This window comes from Anser brachyrhynchus, assembly GCF_964034855.1.
Source record: "Anser brachyrhynchus genome assembly, chromosome: 4".
NCBI classification, from domain to species: domain Eukaryota; kingdom Metazoa; phylum Chordata; class Aves; order Anseriformes; family Anatidae; genus Anser; species Anser brachyrhynchus.
The window spans coordinates 52,468,982-52,494,869 of NC_137698.1; the positions used below are offsets into that span (position 1 = coordinate 52,468,982).

The following is a 25,888-nucleotide window of genomic DNA, read 5'->3' on the forward strand; positions in this document are numbered from 1 at the left end:
ATGCCCCTACTCTTCAACAATTAAAGAATTGAACAAAGAGTACTACCCTTCAATAATTAAAACAATTGGGAGACATTTCTTCTCAGAAAGAGTGGTCAGGCATTGGGACGGGTTGCCCAGGGAGGTGGTCGAGTCACCATCCCTGAGGGTGTTCAAGGAAAGGTTGGACGCAGTGTGTAGGGACATGGTTTAGTGGGTGACATTGGTGGTAAGGAGATCGTTGGACCCAATGATCTTGAAAGTCTTTTCCAACCTTAATTTTTCTATGATTCTATGAATACATCTCCTTTTAATCTTTGTTCACAGAAAAGAGCAAAGTTGCTTAAACATGAAAAAAATAATAAAAAGAAACATCTTGAGGAAGACGCATACAGAGAATATTCATCTCAAAGCTGTAAGAAGCTGAGAACAGGGTCCTGTGTGAGAAGGGTTCAACAATCTTTATTGTACTGGGTACAGTTTTACAAAGTTGAGACCAGGAAAAATGTGTCAGAGTATGAGTTTTCTGCTGGGTTTTACTGAATGCCTGAGCAGTAAGTAGTTTGCTTGCTTTGCCTCTCCTCCATCATTTTTGTTTTTTGAAAAATAAAATGTAAAAAATGGAATAAAACTCACATAGAAGTAAAAATGGTTTTTAAACTTGGAAATCCTGTGATGCAGCTTTCTGGAAAAGGTATGTATTTATATATATATGTATGTTTAGAGTCCTAATTATATGAGTGGTCACTCAAGGGACCTAAACTTTTGTCAGGGGAGATTGTGGGTTGTGTGGAGTAAGGCAAGCAGAAGTGGGTGCAGTGTGTTGAACGTCTTTAGTGTATACAGTAACATATACTTTAAAAAGCCTTAATGACAAGAGCATGTATACTGAGAGATGAGATGTGGATGCTATCACAAAATATCTTAAAAAATTCATAACTCATTCTTTAGGTATTACACAAAGTGGCAAGACATACAAAATTGAGAAGGAGCACTCTTGGACTTGCATATTGTAGATTGATTTATGCCTTTGTAAGCAAGTCTGTGATGCTGTCATCCTGAGTCTCAGGCATTTTGTGCCAAGCCGGAGCAAGTGTAAATAACCAAAGCACGCTACAAAGAAAAGGAGCAGCAAAGCTGTGTCTTTATCTCTGGCAATCCCAGCCATTTCAGGGTGAGCAAACTATTAAAGACTACAGTATGAGAATCATTAACTTTGTGTTACCATCTACTCAAGTGTAAATACTCTTTTGTTGGACAGAGGTGACTGAATTTGAAACCTGTTATCCATCTACTATTTATTTTTTTCCCTCTTACCTGTTGTATCTACTTTCTTTCCTATTTTCTTTCCTTTCTGTGACCTCTTTTTAATTTTCTTTTCATTTAATAGTGAAGGTCTGTTTGCTGGAGAAGCTCACTTCTGGTCTTCCTTTAAGGATCCCAGGTTCAGAAATGACTTGAAGCACTTTGACGCTTATGGCTTTTTTTGTAATGGCCTGCAGCTGTATTGACTTGCAGTCATGGTGCTGCAATCTATAGGAAAGTGCTGTGTGCTGCCTAAGAAGTGCCTGTGATGAGCAGATGACCTGGATATTCCAACTCCTTTGCTGCCCTGAGCACTGGGCTGCATGCTGGCTCCTCCACTCTGCTGGCAGAGGTGTCTGTGGGCCAGCAGTGTTACCTGAACAGCTGAGATATTCAGGGCCAAATATCCACTTTTACACAGGAAATTTGCATTTTTAATCCACAGGAATATCCTGGTCCTGTTCACAGCTTGTCTCAGTAACTAGGTGTGCTGCAGGGAGTGGGGGCTAGACAGTGGACAAGTCCTGGAGAATAGCACCTCTTTTTCTGGCCCTGTTGCTGACCTCCTCCTCCCAAGCTCATGAACCTACGGTCTCAGGCACTGTTCTCCTTTAAAAATAGGTCTTATTAAAGGCAGCTTGTCATTCAAACTCTGTAAATACAGAGTAAGAGCTGCTCATTAGTAACAAGTGTGTGGGTGGCTGAGACTATGGCTTGCCAGACATCAAGGTGAAAACAAAATGGGAAGGATTCATTACTCTCCTTCACAGGCTGCCTTGTGTTCTCTTCAGATTTATCTTGTGGTTCCCACTGAAATCCAGCACTTTGTGATTATGTTATGCTTTAAAATTTGTTTTTAGCTAACAGCTGGTTGGCCTCATGCAAGCAGCTTGATCTTTAACCATTGGAAATGCAATGTTTGTAGGTGGGAGAGGAAAGTGAAGAGGTAATATGGTTAATCTCAGATATGAGCCTGAGCTTACACTGACTGTTACCACTGAATTTCTCTCTTTTTGCTGATTCAAGAACCACTTGTCCAAATTGTCCAAGGTAGTGATTTCAAATGTGTTAATAATTTCTGGCATACCTTTCAGTATTTTATTGTTAAATGAAAGTAACAGTAATGAATGTTGTTAATTTGAACGTATGTGTCAGATAAATTTACTTGGGGGGGTCTTTAACATTTTGGATCCTAAAGGTAATCAAGTACTCAGGTGTCTTTAAGTGGCACCAATTTTTCTCAGATGTCCATAATTCTGTTTTGTATACAGATGTGTTGAAATAGATTTAAAAACTTAGAATTGTTTTGTTTTAAACACGTGGACAGTTGATGCATGCAGACTATTTTTTCTGGTTAGGTTGATTTGATTGTAAGTCTTAGATTCAGTAGAAGGAAACCAAGTATATTATAAACACTAGCTCAACTCATACTTGCCCCTGAACTAGACCTGCTACATGACAAGGTTAAAATAATACAATAACCCACATGAGGAGGTGGTTCTACCTTTTCAAGGCATCTGATTCCTGGGACAAACTCAGGATTTCTTATGCTATACTATTTATGCATTCTGGCCTTTTACAAACTGTTTTTTTTTTTTTTCCAATAGGACTTCTACTGTCAAGGTCCTTCAATAAGACTTCTTCTGTGCTAAGTAGAAACGTCTCGGAGGTTAGATAATCTTCGACTTGGGTGCTATAAACAGCAAGATATTTTGGGAAATGGGATATCAGGCTTTAGTTGGCTTTGGAGATTTATTTACATTAGTACTCAAAGCAATTGTCAGTAAATTAATCATGGTTATTTTGTTTAAAGAAATAAATCCTTGCTGAATAGCATCTCTCTCTCTCTGCCAGAACTATGCTTCAGGGAACAGTTGTACGGTACTAACACAAAGCAAGGATGAGATGAGATTACCCAAAATGGGGACAAATAAGCTTTCTGACTCCTGCCTTCCCCAAGAGGACAGCCTGGAGCTGCAGGGCAGTGACCAGAGTAGGAGGCAGTGAGGAAGGGAGAGCTCTAAAGTGCAGGAAATAGGGGAATAAAAGTGGTGGAAGAAATGGTCTGTAAGAAAACGTTTTGCTCTGAGTGGAGTTAGAAGCTTCTAAAATAAAAACCTTAAGCAAAATACATTTTGAATAAGTAATATAAGATCTTTTTCTCTTCCAGAGTGTATAGAAAATAGCTTAGAGTGAAGATGAATTACTTGCTTGTAAAGATCTAGAAATATAAAAAGTCATTAAAATGTTACAATGTAACTTTTTAAATATTAGCAAAAATGACTTTTTGATGCTTGTAAGCCAAATTTCAGTGCAGTGAGAATTTTTACTGCACAGCTATAAACCCGTGAAAATATATTTCATAATATAAATCCCAAGAGAGCTATAACTATACCAGGGCAAACAAGATACTTCAATAAAAAGTGCTTGAGTATTGGAGCTGAAATTTACTGCAAAAAGTAGTTCAGTTTGACAGCACAAGTATGTTGCAAGCCAAAAAGAAAGGGAGAGAGGGAGAGAGAGAGACAGATGGGAAGTGCTTAGCATGAGGGAAGGTCCAAGAGGAAAGTAAAGTTAGATAACTGGTTTTCAATATGGTTTTAATAAAAAGAATGGTTCTAAATCTCTTTTTCAGTATCTCTCTATAACCCTTCTAAACTTGACTAAATGCAAGAAGAGTCGCGTTACTACTGAAATTCCTAGTCATAGGAATTGTCCACAGATTGAACTGCCTGTTCAGGAGAGAACAGAGATCTGCTAGATGGTAGTAGTGGTGTCATGGCTGATTGATATCTTGATATTTTTTGTTTGTTTGTTGTTTTTAAATTTTGTTGTTGCTGTTTATTCCAGAATGAAACCAAACCAGACACCGAGATATATATGTGTGAAAGAAAGACATTTTCAGGTTTTCCCCTTGTGTTGATAGAAGAGGAATCCAGGCAACATCTTTCACACCCAGATTAGTTTGCAAATGGAAGGCTTAAGAGCTTGCTTGCTCAAAACGACTGGTAAAAATTGGATTGTTTGGATTGGTAAAAAAAAAATGGATTGTTTCTGGCAGCAGACATGCTTCAAATTGACCCACTCCTATCTTGCCTCCTTGTAATCATGGGAGGTCTTCCTGGGTTTTGAAAGAATGAATGGGGCTAAAAGAGACTGTTGCTGTTTCCCCATAGGTACTCTGTAACTCTTCAGGAACACCTCTATGACTTCTCACATAGCTACTCCAGATCAACTTCAACCACTGCAGCACGTCTCAAACTGAAACCTGTACTCTGAAGCAGAAGCGCCGAGGAAATGCACAGAGACAAGGACCGAAATTATTTCTTGCTTTCTTCTGATGCCTGGCCTGTTGGATTTTCAAGGATGGAGGAGTCTGCTTCTTTTTCTGTGGCTGTAGTTTTACCTATACACTGGAAAAATTAGCCAGAACAGTAGCTTCAGTACTAAAATTACTCCAACAGTGAGACAGAGGCAACTGGTCTTTTTAAACAAAGAGAAATGAGGTATAACAAGCTTTCTTGGGTGGGACGGAAACTCTTTGATAGCAGAAAAGCTTAATCCATTCTTGATTTTGCCAAACACCAGTAGGACACAGATGGGTTTTGAATGCAGGGTGTCCTCTGACTCTCCATTATGTATGACTTGCAAATTGCACATGGGTTGTCCTGACACTGATGAGCCCTGCTTCTTTTTAACCCAGAAGGAAGAGGAAGACAGTAACTACTCAAGTGCAAAGAAATTTGATGTGAGGATTTTAGGACATCGTGGTCCAACATGGTTTGAAACTTGCCCCTGTACCCAAGAGAGTGCAACAGAAAGTGGGGGCGGCATTTTTTATTGGGGTCCCGTGGAGAAAAAAGATGAAAGGTAAAGAGTAGGAGAAACCCTGATGCAAAGGCAGAGCGTTTCCACTAGACTCTGTGATTAGCTTTTATGGCCACACTTTATAAAGAACTTACCTATTACCAACATTTATCAACTAGGAGAGATTGTAATAGCAGCAATAAATGGCTCTTTACAATATGACATTGTGCTGTTTTATGCTTGTAAGTGACTGCAAGACCTAATCAAGGTATGCTTTTACCATTTATAGAGCAGTGCTTAAATTATCAAGCCTTTACAAACCACTTAAATAATTTTTAATATTAAGTGTAATCAATTTCTAAAGTTCTTCTCAGGTCTCTAGTATTCGCTGATTTCCCTAGTTCTCCCATCCTTACTCTCCGTGATCCTGAACAGATAGTAAGCACACGCCATTTGTACCAGATAGGTAGTTGAATGTGAAAACTAATAACTCCAGCCAGCAAAGCTGGCAGAATAATTATGTCTTGATTCATATGTTGAGAGGAAAACTCAAGCGCATCTGAAGAAAATGAGCTGCAGTTAATCTACCGTGTGCAGTGACTAATTTCATCGGAGAACTGAGAGTAAAATGAAAATCTTTCACTAGGAGCTTAATGAGGAGATCTTTGCTTTCACAAAAATGTTGACCCTTCTGGCAGTGTAAAGCGTGAACAGAGAAATTAGATTGTCTCCTTTCAGGCCCCTGACCTGGGAGGAAAGCTGATGTGACTTTTATATGGAAAACTGATCGATGACTATGGCCTGTCAATGGATCTTAATTGGAAAACAAAGCAGAGAAGAAATGAATGTTTTCATTGTATTTGGTCCAAGACTTATTCTGTGATAATGAATCAGTGTAAGGCATGTGTTATATCAAATAAATTTCTAGCTACAGCAGCTTATTAATTCATAACCCCTTTGAATGAGCATAAATTAACAATAACTTTCAAATAAATTTAGGACAGTGGGGTGTTTCTGTTATTTTGGTATGGCTCTTTTGTATTTCTTGCACCTTATTTGTCTTTATGAATTATGTCAGGTCAGGTATAACAAACATAGGAACAAGAATTGTACCCTGACATCCATTTTAATTAAAAAACAAGATTTGTCACACAGGGGGAAGGAAAGGGTGTCTGGGTCACTGTTCTTACTACTGCAAGTACCACCTCATGCTATTTCTTTCATAAACTGACCAATACGTGTCTCAAAATACTTGGGAGTAGTAGGGTAAACTATCACATAGTGAGGTTTTTAGGAAACATGTTTTTGTGATGGCTAGCTTTCTAATTTCCAGCCTGAATTTATTTATGGCTGCTCTCTACACATTTGTCTTTGGGATAGTATTGTCCTTTGGCTTACACAGCACTTCTCCCTACGGTGTGTTTCCCCCCTTTCTGGACAATAAGCATACCTCCTATTGGTATCTCTTTTGCTAGGTGAAAAAAACTTCTCTATCATTCTTAAGCAGACGTGTCCTTTCCTGGCTGCAGCAGTATTAGATGAAGAGATTAATATTTTCTAATTACTTTTAGCTCCCTTCCCCGGAAATTAAAATCCATTCTGATCTACTAGCAGAGCTACTAAATTGAAAACACCTTGAATAGCCTCTGTGAATCTCTTTTTGCTGACTTGTAGTTAAATTGGGTAAGACAGTAACTAGCTCATGGTGTCTGAAATAAGTTAAGAAGTGTTCACCAAAGCAACCTCAGTTAGCATCTATGAGAGAGCTGTAATCTCTAGCAGAGAGATAGTGATGGGTAACTTGGAGTGGACTAGGAGAGCCCATCTTAATAAGCCCAATGTAGATTAGAAGAATATATGTGTACTTATGTGAGCAGCTCCTCAGTGTGCATGCTTTATTTGAGCTAGTCCTTTTCACCCAGTTCTTTGGATGGACTTCCGTAAAATGGAGCAGGTTAACAAGCCCCAGACAGTGTGTAGCTCCTCCTTATAGCATTAGCTTCTCCTGACTGCCAACACCGATGAGTCATACGCAAATTTCCCTTGAGTTTTCACATTGCTGAAAAAATCAGATTTGTGCCAGTGAGATATTGTTTTCAGTTAGGAGGTTTTTCAGGGTAAATATACTGATAACTTTTAATTGGTAGGGGTGGATATTATGTATTTGAATGTGTTGTGTGTGTGTGGGGGGGTGTTTTTATTGTTTTTGTCCTTTAGTAGTGGTAGTTATTTTACAATTTTACAAATATATATATTTTTTAACTTTATATTTTATTGCAGAACTGGGGTAGAAGAGTGACTTGCTTCAATGTTGAAGCTTTGTCCTGTTTTATTTGTTTTTAGACTTCAGTTATAATAATAATAAAAAAAAATCTGTTTCTTATATTCACTGAATGCTGCTTGCAACAGGGATCCGGAAGAGTGACAAATAGTTGTGCAGCATCTTGAAAGCACGTAATCTATCACTGCTGCGCTGGAAACCAAATATCCCTCATAAACAGAGAACACAGGCATATTATAAACGCTTTTGTTTCAGGAGCTAAAAACATAACTCATAACATAAACAAATGTGTTATGTCTTATAGATAATATACTCATATAAATGTTCCCCCCAAGGTATCTAGGACAATCTTATTTTATGTGAATGTATTGTTTTTTTCCTATTCCAAACTATGCGCATTGCTTTTAGTAGTTTCATATTGAGACTGCCTGGTCATCCAAGTTATCTATTGTGATTTCTCCTTGTTTTGAAAGAGAACCTTTTCCTAACAGATGGCAATATGGGACTTGCTAAAGTAGGAGAGTAAGAGGTTCCACTGAGTACTTAAAGTTCAGGTTGTCCACTCCATGCTTCACTATGCAGTATAGACACTTTTAAACACAACATTTTAAAAGACTGGCACTTCAATAGTGCCAGCTGGATGTTATAGGAATATGAGTATGTATTAGCTATTGGCTCTTCTGGCAGAGAGTCACAGCCTTGATGAAAGAAACAAAATGAGCACATTTCACGAAATGAAGCCAGGAGCTGAATGAGTACAATTGTTTACATCAAGACAGATGATGTTCATGAGAGTTTCCTGGCTCAGGCTCTGCTGTTGACCTGTATCAGGCCTTCCTGTAACTTTTTTTCTCCTGCTTCAACTTAAGTTTAATATACTGCAGGCTTAGACTCCTTAGGTTTTCATTCTTTCCTTGCTACACATCTGAATTTTTTTTCTACAAATAGTTGACATATAGTTCTTCACAGCCAAAATCTATTGTTGTGCTTGTTTCTTTCATATTTAGCTTTAAGAGCACACTATGATAGACTCTATGAAAAGATATTGTACCTACAGTCATATAATGCTGCTCATGAAGACAGAATAAGCAAAAATCTCTCTTCCCCCCGCCGCCCTCCCCCCCCCCCCAAGTATTCAGCTGTGGCTTTTATGATCCTTTTCTTTGCCCAAATTGACCTCTACCTCCAATAGGTTATTTGTTATTCCAACAATAAAGACGATGATATAACAAATAAGTACAGTAAAACTTCTCTTTCAAAAACTACCCAACTAAATGTGATGGAAATAGCATGCATGATTGTTTCTTCTGTGTTTGTGACAGATGATAATGCTTAGATGATGAAGATGCTCTTTATCATAATGTAAAAATACCGACTTAAGGTTGAAGCTTGTACAAATAGATTATTATTTTCCACTCAAGTTATCTGTCTCATTAAACAGAATTTTCAGATAAAATCAGGTGGTTTGTGATGTTTAACTCTCCATTTGTGTTGTTTTGTCATAACCTGGCTGTGTTGCCTGGCTGCTTGAAGCCCCAAGAGGCATTTGGATGATTTCACTTGTTTGTTCTTCTGGGACAAGAGAGAAATACAAAGTGAGACACTGCTGCTCACCTACTGTATTGTATTTTCTTCTGAATTTCATGGTTCAGCAGTTCTTCTCTGAAATGTTTTAATGAGGGAAGACATAATAAATCACATGGGCCTTCTTTCATAAAGATAACTAATAAAAATGTAGGAAAATATGAAAGACATTATGCCAAGCCGTATTGCTTTGAAACTCTCAGCCTTCCGCTTTCCCTCCTGTATAATTCTTTTGCTATTATTCTCATTCTGTTTAGTAGCTGAATCACCTCTTATTGCTAAGAGTCAGTGTTCAGTTAAGCTTAAAGAAAAGGTGCTCTAATAATCTACAGTTCTGATGGCTGCTCAGTGGTATCATGAACTGTGTTTTCTCAAAGAGCTGTATGCCTTGTATAAGCCAGAAATAAGCAAACAAATTCCTCTCATACATCCAGAAGACTAAGATGCAAATGGAATATGTAACTGATAGAGAACAATTTTCCTCCCACTTTAGCTCACCCTTCTTTTTTTGCCTGTTTCAGAATCATCTGAGAGATCATGAGTTCTCTGGTTGAACAGGCTCAATGTTTCTTGCTGCTTCTTGCCTTCTCTTATGGGCTGCAAATGGTTCATTATAAGGAGTTATTACACTGTGCTCAAATTCTAAACCCATTACCCAGTGGTTTCACAGAATGGTTGAATGGACACCTTATTTTTGTATTGAAGGAAGAAGCTGGGAACCCTTCCAGAAGAGGATCTGAAAACTGGTTTGGAAATGTTGTATTTGAAACTTTATATGTTGAATATTCTACTAGTTTAACACATTCTTCCTGGGTATAATTTAAGACTCCTTTGGAGGGAGGAATACTTACATCTAATTTTTTACTTATTGCATTAAAACGAGTGTTTGCTCGGCAATGGTGGGAATAACTATGGTAAGTTTTTTTCTATTGTCATTTAACTCCTTTTGCCATGGCCAGAGCTGTCTCTTTAAGCATGCTAGTAGCTGTTCAATTTGGCAAATAATACTTATACTGATAAAAAAGATTTATACAGGTGACTGAATATGGCAGAAGATAGAGTTATTCCCCATGTAAGTGGAAATTCATGGACAGTGTTATGCTGTGTTCAGGCAGCTTTACTTATAATCTTGTGTGCATGCAGGCCTTTGAATTATTTCAAGAATGTGCTTTGATATTTTCATGACATCTTAAAAATAAACCTGACATTTCGTCATTGAAAAATAATGGAAAAAGGAATTAGAAATGGGATAAAAGATCACTGGTGAATGAAAGCTCATATACATATCAAACAGCCATCAGCTCATTGCTCATAAAAGACAGAAATTCCCATTGCCGTTAAAAAAACACTTCTAATGAAACAACCACTCCACAACTGAGATCTCAATCTTCAGCTTACAGGGAGACCTACAAAAGATCCTCAAAGATGAGTCCAGAAACTAAGCTTTGAGACTGTACGGCTCATAAGGAGAAGAGTGAAATGCTGTAGTGTAAAACACTTCTGGAAAATCTGGTGTTTATAATCCCACATAGTTTAAATTCACTGTGCTCTGCCCAGCAGTACTTGTTGGAACCAAGGAGATAGTGGCTGCACTATGGGTTGAAACCTTTTATACGAGTTTTGCTTGGAAAGAAAATACTGGTGAATCTGTCAGTTCAGAGCAATTTTCTGTACTTAGCCCTGTTGCTTCTGTTTGTCCATAAAAAGGAGTTTGCATACCTGAAAACTTCCCTGAAAACTTAGCTGTTTTGTGTTTGTAGTTAAATCAGATGGTGTGATAAAAAGACTACTCCTCCAAAACAGATGAAGATATATTATGGCATTTTCTTCTTATGCAGTCCTAAAAATGTTCTTGTAGTGTTTTTCCTTTTTTTTTTTTTGGGGGGGTTCAGGTTTTTATTTAGAGATTTTTTTTCTAATTTTTATTTTTTATTTTTGTTAATGAAACTGAATAAACATGGTTCTGTTTATGGCATCTATAGTGACAGCCACAGACCATCTGCAGGTTTGTATCCTTTATATTCAGCACACAGGCCATCCATCTGAATCTTCACGCCTTTCCTAGAATTAGGACTATTTTTAAACATTTGAATTATTTAACTAATACTGAGAAAATACATTTTCTATGCAGGACAAAATTATTTATTTTTCTCCTATTTAGTGATTTGCTTGTGAGAAATTAAGCATTCAGTGACTCCAAGGATGATAACATACCATATGTAGAGTAATTAAATATTACCAAAACATCTGTGACACACCTTCAAAACAAAACTTTGCTCGTTTTCTAACTGCAGAGTCCCAGCAGGGGGCTCCCAGGTAACACTGAGAAATCTTTAGGAGGCATTAATGCATACAAGTTGCCCACATTTGGATGATAGCTGTGTATTTTTAAACTTCCTAGAATCTGAGTTAAATTATCACTTAGCATTAATATTTTTAAAAGCATTTTACTTAGGAAATGTTTTGGTTGCTAAAATCCTTTGGCTCATCATGCAGTGTTTCAGTGGAACTTGCTGTTCCTTGGATTCAAAGGCAGACAGTGAAAAACTACAATTTTTCCTCAGCCCTTTTGAAAATCTGGTTGATGGATGTCTTGTGCCAATTTAGGTTTAACGCCACCTAACATCTCCGAGAGATCTTGGAATTTGATTGTATTTTAGTAATTTTCTGCAAATGGATTAAACGTGTACTCTGTATAAAGAAGAAGCAGGATTAATTGTACTAAGAATAGAGTTAGCACTCTCAAGTGAAGAAATAATTTAAAAAATAAAAAAACTATGATCCACCATCCTTGAATCCCACTCCCTCCTATTAAAAAAGGCTAATTTTAGAGCTTTTTTTTTTTACAGCTATTTTTTGTAACTATTTTATAACTGTTTCATTTATTTCTTTCAGTGAGAGACTCAATATTTGGAGAGTTTGTAGTGTAAGTTGGCCAGTAGTTAACAGTATTTCAAATGGTACTAACTGAGGTCAATGAAATAATTCTTAGGAAATAGTCCGACAATTTATTTCTCGCCCCATTTGCCAAAAGTCCGACTAGAAAATTTTCAAAAGTATTTATTCAGAAATATTTTTTAAGGTACTGAAATATCTCTTGTAGGTAGTTTGTTAGCTACAGAATAGCAATTGAGATATTTATTTATTTATTTTTAGTTGGACTCTGAAGGTATGTTCCAAAGATGTTTTCTGATGAAAGAAAATTATGGAAAATAGGTGAAGATATTATTTTAATTAAATTCTTACCAATAAAATAGATCCATGTAAAGAGTTTCTTTCTGTCCCTTGATCACCAGTGAGAACATACTAAAGCTAATTATCACAGCATGGGGGACATATAGATGCATTTGCTTGAAGAACTATTAGGCCTTTAGAAAACTCACAAAGATTAGCTCCCATTCTACTAAAAACAACAACAACAACAAAACAACAACAAAACAACAACAAAAAACAAACAAACAGAGGGATGGTCTTTCTTCTGTAGAAAAATTTATCATCAAAACCTGAGGACAAATTTAAAACACCCCACACCACCTAATAAATTCCCAAAATTACAGATTTCCACAGGAGACTTGCTTTTCATTTACACAAATATGTTACTAACAGGGCTGGAAGCAGAACATGGATCTCATGATTTATGCTCCCAATAAAACCACTTGATCACCCTGTCTTACATAGTTTACAAATCCGTCTACTTAACGATTACGAAAAATGCCTCATTTGCCAACTCCTGCCATACCCTCAGAGGTTGTTTTAGAGAGGCTGTGCTGAAAGGGACATCAACAGCATGCATCAGATCATCAGATAGGTAAAGTGGCAGGCCTGAGAAGTGCCAAGGGCTCTGAAACTCACCAATTTCTTCTGTCTGTGCCATGATGCATGGGAGATGTCAGCTTACCCTTTGCAAGTAACTTATCTTCAGAGACTGTAAACTTTTCTGTGTGATTTATGAAAATGATGGTCATGTAAAAGAGTATATGTATCTTTTTGGAAGATACAAATACTCTGTATCACTATCTGGTTGGGCTAAGCCTATTTCTGCTCATGCGTTTTTGGAAAACTGGTCCTTGGTATTTTTTCATGAACATGAAAAATTGGACACCTCATCTGTGCAAAATACACAATTTTGCAAAACTAAATACAAATAATTAGGGCTCTCTATAAAAACAAAACTAAACAAGCAAAAAAAACCTCCTCACACCCAAAATCTTGAATGGACTTGTGTTTTGCAGAGGATCTGGTCCCCTGATTAAATATATTTGAATGTAGTAATGTATACTAAAGGCTTTTAATATACTTGGTACCACAAAGCCACTCCCCCATGATGATTTACCCAGAGGTCAAGAAATAGTTTGCAGTTAGCTTGGAGTCCCAAGTGGTTATTGCTGTGTAGATTGCTCCTAAGTAAACCTCTTTACCATAGGTTCAACTGCTGAGTGAGTTTTAAGTTGTTTTATATTTGTCTGTGCTTTTGACTCTTGATTTAGGCTCCTGGTAGCTCCAACGATTCTGATGTTTCTAGATTCTTCCCTGAAAGATGATGTTTGGTTGCATTCATAATCCCAAAAAATACGTCATCCTAAGTATGTATGTGTAGTATCTACATTCTCGTGTCTGTAGGGCTTGGTTTCTCAGTCTAAGAAAAACTCATCAGACCTGTGTTTTAAGGTGGGATTGTATTATCAATGCCATTACATTACTTAGTAATGTCACCTTGTTAATGGCTTTATAAATTATACCCTCTAGTTTCCACACATTTTGTCTCTCTTCTTTTTATTTTTTTTATTAGAAAATTACATGAGGGTGTTTTGGCCTGGCAGTTATGAGATCACAAATGTTGCTACTAAAGCAAATGTGCTAAATAGAGAAATGCACTCTTGTATTTTATAGAGTAATTCATCTGCCGTTTTATATTTTATTATCCTCAAGGACTCACAGTGCAAACTGTTGCCATTCACAATAAGTCTCCCTCCTACCCTGATGGAGTAGCAATATTAAACACCAGCCAGGCTGGCAACAAAATTCTGTGGCTTTTTATTATTATTATTATTACTTGTTTTTTTGTTTTTAATTGGTTGGAAATAGAAGTGATGAGGTACTAACAGACCAGCTCCTGTTCTTGCCCCTGACATCAGAGAGGTTCCAAAGAGTGTTTATCAACATGGTGATAGGTGCTTTATATATGTAAGTGTATATATATAAAACAGTAGAAAACAAAGTTGTTTTCTAGACTGTAAATTGTTCTTGCCACTACTTCTAAATTAGGTCAACAATATTTGAGAAGAATTAAATTTTTCTTTTAAGTGGGATTTGTAGAGGAGTGAGGGTTAAGAAGAAAATACCTTTAAAGCATTTCTTTTAATACACACGGTTGCTTTATATCTTAGCATTATTCTCAGAAAACACTTAATCTGTGCTGAGATTACTGAAAACACTGTTTGTGATTGCCTTAGTGAATTACTCAAGGCAGGGTTGCTGTTGATGCTGATATCCCTGAACACCTGAGAGGGTCCAAGCCAATCTTCTGTCTTGTGCAGCACGGAGCTGCTCTGAGCCTTGTTAGCAAAGGAGATGTCTCTGACAAACAGCAGCCCCCACAAACTGGCAGGTTTTATTCATTCTCCATTTTTACCTTGTGTGCCGTTACCAAAGTTGTTGTCCCAGCACCCAAGCAGCATTTCAGCAGCTTTTGGATGGTTTATGTCAGGACATTTCTTTACTCTTAGAGTGCCTTAATTCTCCCTTTTGTGCATCTAGGTGTGTTCATCAGTGTAGGGTAAGTCTCTCTGGTAAATATTCACTGCCTCCCTATGGCTTTTATTTACCCACCTAGTACTTCTATTGTATATAAAAGGTAGGGATTTCCCTCCTGTCTTCCAGCCTCTCTGATTTTGGTTGCACTGTTTCATTACTGATGTCACTGATCAACATCAATATAAACCCAATGAGAGTGAGGCTGGGTTTTAAGCAGCTAAGAACTTGTAATTTTCTCCCTCAGTGATAATTGTTCTTCTCAATGTGCTAGAAATTAATAGTATGCAAACTGGAAATCTGCAGCAAAGTACAACTTTATTTATTTATTTATTTATAATTTATTTCATTATTGTTAGAGGGAAATGGATTTGCTTTTAGTAAATGTCTTTCTCATGACGAAAGGTTTTCTTCTCGGTTGGCCAGTTTTGTGTTATCTGTACAACTAACAGGTTATCAGGCAAGAACTTTTATGGTTTGTGAAAGGAGAAAGCTGTGATGGTAAATACATGAAGGTTCCTTGTGGATATTATTTTTCATGATCTCCCCTGCCTCTCACCCTGCAAAAACAAGTAAAGAATGAAATACTCCTTAAAAACTGCCTATGCTTGTACTATAGAAGGGATTCTTAGAGTGTTTATAAATTTATTTGAAATTCTTCTTCATCAAAGGTGCTTTGGTCTTAATCTCTGCCACAACATTTATTTTTACATAATTTCTGTATCTCAGCATGTTTGAGGCATTATTTTTACACAGCAGGGGTGAGCTATGATTTGAATGGAGTTTTTCTTTTTTTTAAATATATATTTATATATTAAAGGCCATTATATTAAGAAATGGAATTTTGATGGAGATTGTGTTGACAGTGGCAGAGTAATAACTCCAAAGCATTAGAAGATGTTTCCACTTCTGATAGGAGAGAAGGGAGGTCTTGTTCAAATTAATAAACAGAACACAGTTCATTAGAGAGGAGAGAAGAAAATAATCCAAACCCAATTCATACCAAGAAAGCAAGAGATGATATATTGCATTGAAAATATGTAATATATACTTTACATTGTCCTTCAGCTTTAAAATTAAACATTTGTTACTCTTCTTGTATTGTCCGATTATTATTATTTTTTAATTCTTTGGATGGTATTAATGTAGTTAAATATTATCTTAACAATATTAAGATAATTAAATAGGTGACAAATATTTTCAGTAATCTGAGTTTGATCCAGAATATGCTTGAATTAAGAGGTCTTTGAATAAGGCCTACTGGGCTTTGCTCTACAAAATTCCTGTGATTCAGTTCTGCGGAGTGCTGTGCTTGAAAGCTGTGATCAACTACAGCATCTAAAGCTTGCATTTAAATTCAAGCCCATGAAGCCTGTTGTGGGTCCACCAGAATGCTTATGTACTTAATTACTGGTTGCATATTTACAGCTGAGTCCATATCTAATACTTTTTTTTTTCTTTAAATACTCTCTGTAGGACTCATTCCACCTGAAGTGTTTCACCAATTTTCCTCATTTATTTTTACATTAAAAAACAAACAAGCAAACAAAAAAAAGTATAAATAGAATAAGAATTAGTTGGCTGAAATGGGAGGTTAAAATCTCCAAAAGCTCTATGATTCTATGAAATCAATTATTGGGTATTACTTCCTAATTTAGTCCGAGTTCATTAAGAGCTGCTCCACACAGAGCTGCGCTTTCTCTGTATGTATATAAAGGCTATGGGGGCAAAGAGGGGGGGGAGACCCAGCTGGGAGAATTCAATGCATGTCCCCTCAGTGGCAAGGGGAGCACTTCTTTTTGGGGTGGAGGTGGCTTGTCCTGTGTTGTTTGTGAGGACATTTGTGCTAATGGAAGACAGCAAGGCTTTCTCTGAATTACACCTGAGAAGGCGCTAGGGTTTTTTCCCATTTCTTGTAGGTTTTTAAAATAGCTTATAGGTTTCAGTCTTCCATTTCCATTTGTCCTATGTATTAACTAGCAATTTACTACTTCATTTTATCAGGCTCCATTTTGTGCTTGACACTAAATAAAACTTATGGGGTGTGATTTATATAGACCTTTACTACTGCAGGTAAAACAGAAAACCTGTAACTGCTTCTAGGTATAAACCAAAAATACCGTTTTCAAAACACCATTGTGGTTTTAAGAGTGCACTTGCTTTTGTCTTAAATTTCTTCAGTTATGGCCATGTGCTATAAATTACTACTGAGATCTCAGTCATGGGTATTCTTCATCAAATGATATTAAATTATAAAAACCTGTGTTGATTGACAAGCCACAGTATGTATAACAAATGTGTGAATAAAGCAGGAGTGAGATTGCATTTCCTTGTACATATAGCATTTCATAGGTGTTAGTCCATCTATAGACATAGCATAAAGGTTACAAATCCAACAGCTGCAGGGTGGGGAAGGGCCTTCTGGGACAGGTATGGAGCAATGTGTTATGGAGATTTTCCCTCCTGTGCCCAGCTAAATACCAGAGAAATAAAGCCGGGCTGAATTGAGCTTCATGTGACGAATGGACTAAATGTGCTGCTCACCCACAGATTTATCATCCCTATCATCCAGTAGCACTATGTTGTTTCCAATCTTTTTACAGTAAGTAGAGTAGTAAGAAGCAATGATTTGGTCAGGGAAGAGTCCTGCAAGAGCAGGAGGAGCCAGGTTTGGGGACAAGCACTCGTGCCAGGACAGGAGGGTGCAGCTGAGCTGACGGGCAGCGTAAATGCAGGTTTCAACATCTAAGCTGGAGGAAAGTCTGTCTGGATCTGAATAATGTTTCTGAAATGCAATACACACAGTGGAGACTTAGAGATTTGTGCTGCTACTGCAGCATTGCCCGTGGCTGACAGGTTAAACAATGCAGGGGATGCTCTGTCTGGGGAAGAGACAACCATTAAAAAATCAAAAAGTACTTTTTATTTGGACTAGAGTAATGCAGTGGTTGTTTGTCGTGAGCTTAGGAGTAGCCAGGTTGCAGATCCTTGCTATTTCTTTTTTTTGCGTGTGTGTCTGAATATAATTAATTACACTAAATCTATATTAGATCTATGCAGCAATTCCCTTCCTTAGCTGCACAGCTCCATGACTGGTGTGGGAAGATTCTCTTTGTTCCTTCAAACACATGACTCAACCCTTTTGAAAGGGCTAGAAGAAAAGAGTGAAAGGCCCCAAACTGAAAAAATAGCATTTTTCTACCACTAGTCAGGCATCTTTCTCTGCTTTAGGACTGCTTCCTCTGTGAATACAGACATGAGTATGGTTTCCCCAGGACAGCGGAGTGTGGTTGTGGTGTCGAGCCGTGGCTCCTTTTTCCTTCTGAGGCCAACAAATGCTCGTAGCAGTGCACTTGTGCTAGCATCTCCTGTGATTATGAGCTGTGCTGGTTGCCCATCAGGCGTCTTTACTCCTGTAAAGGGAGTCTAGTGTGACCTGCAGCAGCCTGAACTGGCATCTGCAATGCACCCTTACCTTCTCCTAATAGCTGTAAATGTAGGAGTATAGTCATTTACCTGTGAATCCTGAAAGCTGACACTCAGAATTTGAAAGGGAAACCAGCAATGATTTTTGGAGGTAGAAGAAATGACAAATGTTTGGCTGATTTATTTTTGTAAAAATTTTGAAAATCTTGTGGTTTCAAAAATATAAAGAAAGTCCCAAATTCTTTACTCCAGTATTTTTTTTTTTTAAATATACCTACTGCTAAATCTTGTGGTATTGATACATGGAAACAAAAGGCACCTCATATTTTTTCCAAAGCCATTCTATCTCTTGATAAAAAGATGCTTTGTAAGTTATTCTGTGTTTTCTGTAGAGTGAGATAAAAAGTAGCTTTTTAGCTTACGTTGGTTTGTATCATTCTGAATGAGTGCATTTTTTTTTTTTTTTTTTTGGCTGGAACTGTTTAGAAACACAGGTGATGACAATAGATTGATTACCAGCATGAGCAGGCTGCCTGTTGCCATGATGGCAAGTTGGCAAGTCCTGAAAAGGACCTGATAACTGACTCTTTAATCAAATCCAGGAGAGTGTTTGGAGGAAAACCAGAACTGCATAGCCCCAGATCATGACAACATAAAAACAATACACAAAACAGTGAAATTTCACTGTACTAAAAGATTTGGCTAGCAAATTTCTTTAGTAACACTCTCAGATGTATTGCCATAATAGAGTGTCCTGAAGGAAAGTTTATAATCAAATTTACAATCTAAGATTTTAATTTAAAACAGTGTTCTGCATTTAAATACAGCTTTTCTTGTATTCCACCCTTAGGATTCGTTAGATTGACTTCCATGGATATTGCATGAGTAAATGGCTAGTAAATCCCGTGTTGCATGTGTTGATTCACATTTGTGAATTGGTTGGAGATGAATGACTGTCCCACAGTATTTATGTTATAGCAGAACTTCTGCATGTAAGAAAGGGTGAAATAAGTCCTTACCTTGAAGGCAAAGATCCACCTTCCCCTTTGCAGGAACTGGTGCCTAGTGTTGCTGCAGCAGTATGAAAACATGGTCTCACTAAACCAAAATTTGTCAGTGCTGTAAGCCAGCCTTTCTTTTACTTGTCAAGGCATGCTCAGTACCTCTGCCTTGAAATGAATGAAGATCTACTCTTAATGATGACAGATGGGTTTGTGTTTGAACATCATAAGGGAGGGAGATCTGTGTAAAGGTATCATTGAAGGCATGTTGCTCCTCTTAGCTAATATTTTTTGAAGGGTATGCAGCCCATTGTTGTTTTCAACACACCAGATGAAATTCTGCTGTCATTTATTTTGAGGCAATGTCATGAAAACAGAACAGATGTCTCAGAAGAAATAAGATGTCATTGTTCTTCTAGTGAAATGTGGAGAAGAATTAAGAGATAGCAGAATAGTACTAGGAAAGGATGATTTAAATCAGAGCTTCCATTCATAACATCATGACATAAGAATTTGAGTTTGGAGTTCAGTACAACAAATTAATAATAATTCCTTTTAAAGACAGGCTATATCTCTAGCATCATACTCAAAAGAAGGAGAGAAAGGGCAAGCAAAAGAAAAACCCGCATCACATGCTTGCTTGAGAAGCTAAAGCTTTGGGAGAGATTTCTAGGTAATCTTAGCTGAAAGGGCAGTAAAAGTAGTGAGAGGGACTGCTAGCACCAAAAAGGCTACAGCTAATGTGGTCTGATAGCTTATTAAAAATGGAGGGGGGGGGGGAGTGGAGGAGGTGGAAGAAGAATCCCCTATTTCACAGGCTGTGCTGGACCAGGCTAGAGCTGTCTCAGACAGAACCCTCCCCATGCTGCAGATTTGCATGTTGGCTCAAAGGGAATTGCCTTAGGAAGCAGGTAGCTTCTCTATGCCAATACATCATAGGAAATAATAATAGCTGCTGGAAGGAGTATTTGATAGAACCTGAAGTCACACACATCAGCTACATAATGCTTAACAGCTGCACTCAGTTTCCCTGGCATATTTGAAATGGAATTCAGTGGAAATATTAACATAGAGTTAGATATGTTTATGTGTGTTTACTTGCTTGGGCAATAGGATGAAAAAGTTATTTGGTAAGTAATGCTGCACATTATTCACTACCATGAATAATAAACACAAGTAGAATTTGCAATAGGACACATAACAGTAATTCACAGTTTTAGGGGGCAGAAGGCTTAGGAGTATTCAGTGTCTGTGCAAGTTGATATGCATGCACCGTTCTTCAATATGTTGTGATATAGCAGCTGAAAGTTACTGGAAAAAAATAGCTAAAGGGGCTGTTTGTTTCCTCACAGAATTTGTACTATAATGGAAACATATGAAAGTGATAATATTTTGCTATATGAGATAAAACCAGCCCAGTGTATTCAGTATGTATTTCCTTTGTTTATTCATCTGTAAAGCCAAACGATTAACCTTGCTTTATTTTTCCTCAGCTGTGTTGGGACTGAACATTGCATCACTGCCAAACTGCTGGGCACATGGATGCAAGCAGAGCAGGTTGTTTAGAGCTGTTGTGATTGTTCCAGTTCCTGTTTAAGGAAGCCAGTAAAATTTCATATCTGAACCTGAAAAGAAGCATTTAACTCTGGACTGAAAAACAGAACATGTACATGGGGAATAGGAGCCATAGGGGAGAGCAAGCATTTAAATCATCCATGAGGGATGGTTTTAGGCCCTGTCTGAGAGGACTGGTGATTTGCTGGGAGCTCAGATCCCAGTCTGCAGCGTAATTGGTGCTGTCTGCCTTGTTCCAGCCATGCCAGGCCCATGCTCCATTGTCAGTAACTGAAGTGAAACTCACAGGTCGTGGCTTTGGTGATACGAGGTTTGGTGATACGCTCTTTGCACTCTCTACTGTGTAGAAGCTCTGTGCAAACTAAGACTCTGCAAAGTTTCTTCTCTGCCCACGAGGCTAAGACTGGAGCTGTGCTGAATTTTCGAACAGGCGATGTTTAATTTCACCTCAGAACACTTTCTGCAACGTCTTCTCTCTTATGAGGCATGTGTGTCATCTTGTATATGAAGAAATTGTTGCTTGTATGAACTAAGGGTAATCTGTAGGCTGACAGAGGCATGTTTATTACCATAAGGAAAGTGACCTCTAATAGACACAAAATGTTCAGTGCAGTAATTGCCATCTGTGGTATGAAACCCACTTCAATGTCTCTTAACTTAATTCTTCCTTCTGCTCTTTGTCTTCGATTAGATCGTTCGTGTGGGATTGGGACATTACATGTGTTTTCACTGGCAGACTGCAGATCAAATACTGCTCACCAGATGCATCTAAACAGCTGTTTTGTTCTTGGAGAAATTATGGCACAGCAGCTTGAGCTGCAAATAAGACCCAACAGCTGAACATCACCAACCGTGTGCAGAAAGAGGTGAAGAGGCTGCTGGTGGAGACGGGGACACGTCTGGCAATGCCTGGCTCTCCTGAGCCCTTGCTGTCTTCTCTGAGGTGAGGAGAGAAAAAGCAGAAGCCCAGGAGAGGCCTAGGTTGCCCTTGTGCCATTTATGTTAATGGCACAAGGCAGGGATGAGGGAGTAGAAGAGAATTGCCCAGTGCTGGAATGTATGTGGAATATAGATTGCCCTTGATGTCAGTGAGGTGTTTTTTTTTTTCTTTTTTTTTTTTTTTATCCCTACTGAGATAAGTGAGGTATTGAATGGGGTATTAAGCTGCAGAGCTGCATCAGTTGCAGAGCTCATGCTTAACCATCCCAATACGAATGGTTGTTTAATCACACCAACCAGGAGCCTCATTATGTGAAGGATACCATCTTTTCTGTTGCACTGGAGGTTTGCCTGAGCACCTCTGAGACTAAGAGCACGAACTGTTATGCTCAGCAGTGTCACAGCTTCTTGTCCAGGCTCATGCTTTGTGGATGAGGCCTGTAAGAGGACTTGCAGCAGATTCACCAGATGCTACAGCTTCTTTTGCTGTCTTCTGCAGAAGACAGTTATTGATATCAGATGTGCAGCATATATATGGAAATATGTGCACAACACATACTGCTAGGTGTAGTTTACATTGTACACAACTGCTTGTGAGGGACTACTTAGCTCTAATACACACTTTTGCCACTATGCACACCCTGGAATGAAAGAAACCTATTTCCTGGCCTTAAACAAACAAACAAACAAAAAGTATTTTGAAAAATTCTCAGGCCAAGAAGTCCTTTAATGATAACGGTTTTGCTAAATAGATTTTCAGTTTGATTGAAAAGAACGGTAGGAAGTCTGAAGGCAATGGGAAAGATGTGTTTTTTACATGCTCTGTTTAGCAGGTCATTATGACAGTCTGTAGTCTATCAGATATTTCCTCATGGGTTCCTTGTTTTCCTTTTCACAACCGAAGCAGCAATTTTTCTGTAACAGAACAGATCTGGCTGTATCAAAGTGCCTTGGTGGCAAGTGATGCATGACCTTTGAATCTAATGAGTTCAAAAGAAAAATTATGATAAACCAAAGTAATAATTTTTAAATGATATTTTGTTTGTTTCTTGTGATGCTTGAGTTGATGGGTTGGAAAGTTCTCTCTGAGTGCATGGGTAATGATATATTTATAGAAGGTTGTGCTTTTATAGGGTAGCACGTCCCTTTAAATTTTTATTTTCAGTAAACTCTAAGTTATCTTTCCCAAAATATTACTTTCATTTTGAATTGCAACAGCAGTTCCTCCCCTGCTCCGCCCCCCTCCCGTTTTCGCCTCCTATTTTATGAATTATTTTAAGGTATTTTCATCTAGGTTTTACGCTTTATGTGATTTTTTTTTCCTTATTAACTGAAGTATGGTTTTGGCTTTATGCTCTCCAGGCATTTTCAGTGTTGAATGATAACAGTGATCAAAGGTTTTTTCAAGCAAGCAATGTGTTTTCCCCTTCCACCCACCCCTCAGCAAAGCTACCTTAACTTTAAAAATTATGCAAAGCCTACTCAAGCTCTGCAGCATAAGATACAGCTTGGTTTGGTTTTAATTATACATTTTGAACATTATCATTAGATCATGTCTGTTCAGATCTTAGAATATATTTTATCTACAGGGGTGAATATAGGTGGTACTGTATAAAGTAGCAGTGGTGGTGTGAAGAGACGATGATAAACCAAGGCAGATTAAAGAAAATCTGTATTCACAAGCATCAGTAATCCTTAAATAGTTCATGTAAATTTAAAAATTCACTCTTTTTATTCCCTACCAAATGTTGGATGCATTTCTTCAGATGACTCTCAAATTTTACATTTTATATCATTCTAAAGAACTGCCTGAAAGATTTCAGAAGGAAGGGTTTGTCTAAGTTATGGCTGATTATCAGGTAAGAACAGTACTAACATGCTCAGAAGAGCTGAAAGAGACACTACTTTCCTTAGTTATAGCTAATAAAAGTAATTTTGATGCCTTGTGGAAAATAGTTGGATGTATTTTTATGCTGTATATAGTATATTTGCTGACTTTTAAAGCCGCAGTGAGAAACCAAGAAAAAGGAGAGCATTGGTAACACCTGCACTTACCAACCACTAGCCATATGTCTGATTTAAAACAAGCAAACAAACAACAAGCAAAACCAAAACCAAAAAATCACAACATACCGTAGACCGTAAAGGACTGTCCCATCTGGATGGAGCCGAATCATTCGGTTTTTCACTGTCACCCCATGGACAAATGACTTCTTGTCATTTAAGAAATATGTGTCAGGCACCCAGAGCTGGTCAGCCACTCTGTTGTCCAGTGTTAGGTTCAGAGGTATTCCAGAATAAGAAAGCCTTTTATCCCTCCAGGACTGCTGGAAGTACATGGTAAGGGTGTAATCCTACAGAATAAATGAGAAAGGCTTTTTGTATTTTGCATACTGAATAACTTAACATAAATTTAGTTTTAAATAACTTTCTGCTCAGTAGCTGAATACCAGAAAAGCACTAGGAAGTTTAAGGTTCATTGCAATGTCGTCAATAACCATGACCACGAGTCTTGGCTTCTTTGTGTTGATGTTGAACTTCACACTACTCCCCAGTGGCAGTGAACACCCACCCCAACACTCCTGGCCACGGGCTTAAAAAAACTCTTGTGCCAGAGGGAATGCATGGTATGTTTGGGTCTTCAGTCTATAGGCTACAGGGTCTCCGGTCTACAGACCATGCTTGCCATCTTTTGATAGGTTTTCTTTAACATGAAAAAAACAGGGTTTTGTTGACCTCAGTCAAATAGCCTTGAACACGATTGAAAACACCTTTTGATATTTGCTGTCTTCATCCTGAAAGATTCCCCCCACAATCCAGAAAGCCAGCAGTCCCTAGTGCGTCTGAGAAAGAGCCAAAATGACTGCAGAAAGTATAATGAACAATTTCTCATGCTGTGAGTGCTGCAGTTTCCAGGTGTAATGACCTTTGGTAGCTGGGCACATCTCACCTGAGCCCAGAGAATGTGATGCTTTCTGGCCTTGGCAATCAAACATTACTGCATAGAAAATGAACATTGCCTGACTATTACACTGTAGCTTAGGGGAAGTACCATTTACGAAGTCCTTCAGCTTTCCACATGGTCAGAAAAGAAACTGTTGTAAAAGACTTCTGGTCTGACTTACTCCCTCAAGTCTTTCACTTTGTGCATTTAGTCATTTTAAAGGTACTCAATTTTTTGATGTGGAAAAGCCCACATACTTTATGTCTGATGGAGTTCTTAAACAATGTCTGGAACAGCACTATGTGGACTGCTGGTTTTATCTTCCTTATCTTCTCTCCCACCCCCTTTTTCAAGTGGCAGGTCACTTTGTCATGCATTTAGCAATAAAAGAGCAGTAACTTTATAGATGTTGGGTAAGATTTTCTTTTATGTGAGAGAAGGCCTCACCTCTGTCATCCTTACAAACCCTAGCCTGTACTGTAATTTTGGAAGAAATAGCATAAAAGCTGTCTGTGATTTCTTCTCTTCATCTTCACCGGCTTCTTAAGAATGTGCCGCTACCATGAAAATCAAAGCACTGTTGTTACCTTTCAAAAAGACTTTCTGCCTGGAATGTTGCATCTAGCAGAGCTATAAACTACAGGCTGATCACTAATAAAATAAGTTAATATTAATAAAAATAGTGCTTGCCCTGGGCCTGCAGTAGTTTCCTTGTGTAGAGGACATTCCATGACTTGGTGATCAGCAGACTTATACATTATGTAATTTACATCAGTTCTGAGCATCAATTTTCAAGCATCTCCTAGATGTGCCCTTTTCAGGCCTGCAAGGTGGATAGTTACCCATGGCAGAGCCAAGAGGTGGTATGCAGAAGGTGTAAGTCTTGACCACATAACTAGGAGCAGGTAGGAGGAGGTCAGGACAGCTACTTTTCCTTTTCACAGCACACTGATTAAGCACAGAACTACAAAGTTCCCTGGGGACAGAGCAACTGTTTATTTCTAACTTTGCCTCAGATTAATTTAATCTGTGAAGGAGTCTCTGGCTTGACTCTGACCACGTGTGCTTGGATCAATGTGTAGAAACTTCAGGCGGAAAGGCTTCAACCTACCCTTGCCTCTACAGCCACCTTCCAGCTGGAGAATCAAAGAGGTCAAAACCTTTGTCATGGGTAACTGTCACTGCTGCAGAAATATCTGGATGGGCGGACTATTTGGCTTCTCAGCTGCTGATGAGTTACCAATCGTTAGCCAAGTGTGGTACGAATTTAAGTCACCACCCAATTTCACTTTTTAT

The 25,888-nt window shown here is 38.1% G+C and overlaps 1 protein-coding gene and 1 long non-coding RNA gene across 6 annotated transcripts in view; one reads left to right on the forward strand and one right to left on the reverse strand.

Annotated features, from left to right (window-relative positions):
• The window catches only part of GABRB1 (gamma-aminobutyric acid type A receptor subunit beta1), a 130,016-nt gene that overhangs the window by 41,813 nt on the left and 62,315 nt on the right, over nt 1–25,888 (reverse strand). For 2 of the 3 annotated variants that reach the window (XM_080590055.1, XM_080590057.1), the window contains exon 4: nt 23,782–24,002. The exons of the other annotated variant lie outside the window; for it this stretch is intronic. In XM_080590055.1, coding sequence (XP_080446181.1) covers nt 23,782–24,002 — 221 coding nt within the window. The remainder of the gene's footprint in view (nt 1–23,781; nt 24,003–25,888) is intronic. 3 annotated transcript variants of the gene reach the window in all.
• Nucleotides 650–6,105, forward strand: LOC308194308. 3 transcript variants are annotated; one of them, XR_013950426.1, is made up of 5 exons: nt 650–2,013; nt 2,145–2,334; nt 2,892–2,953; nt 4,135–4,292; nt 4,461–6,105. It is a non-coding gene; the product is annotated as an uncharacterized lncRNA (long non-coding RNA). The 3 variants fall into 3 exon arrangements; XR_013950427.1 differs by lacking the exon at nt 650–2,013 and having other exon boundaries at nt 2,024–2,334; nt 4,135–4,316; XR_013950428.1 differs by lacking the exon at nt 650–2,013 and having other exon boundaries at nt 2,024–2,334.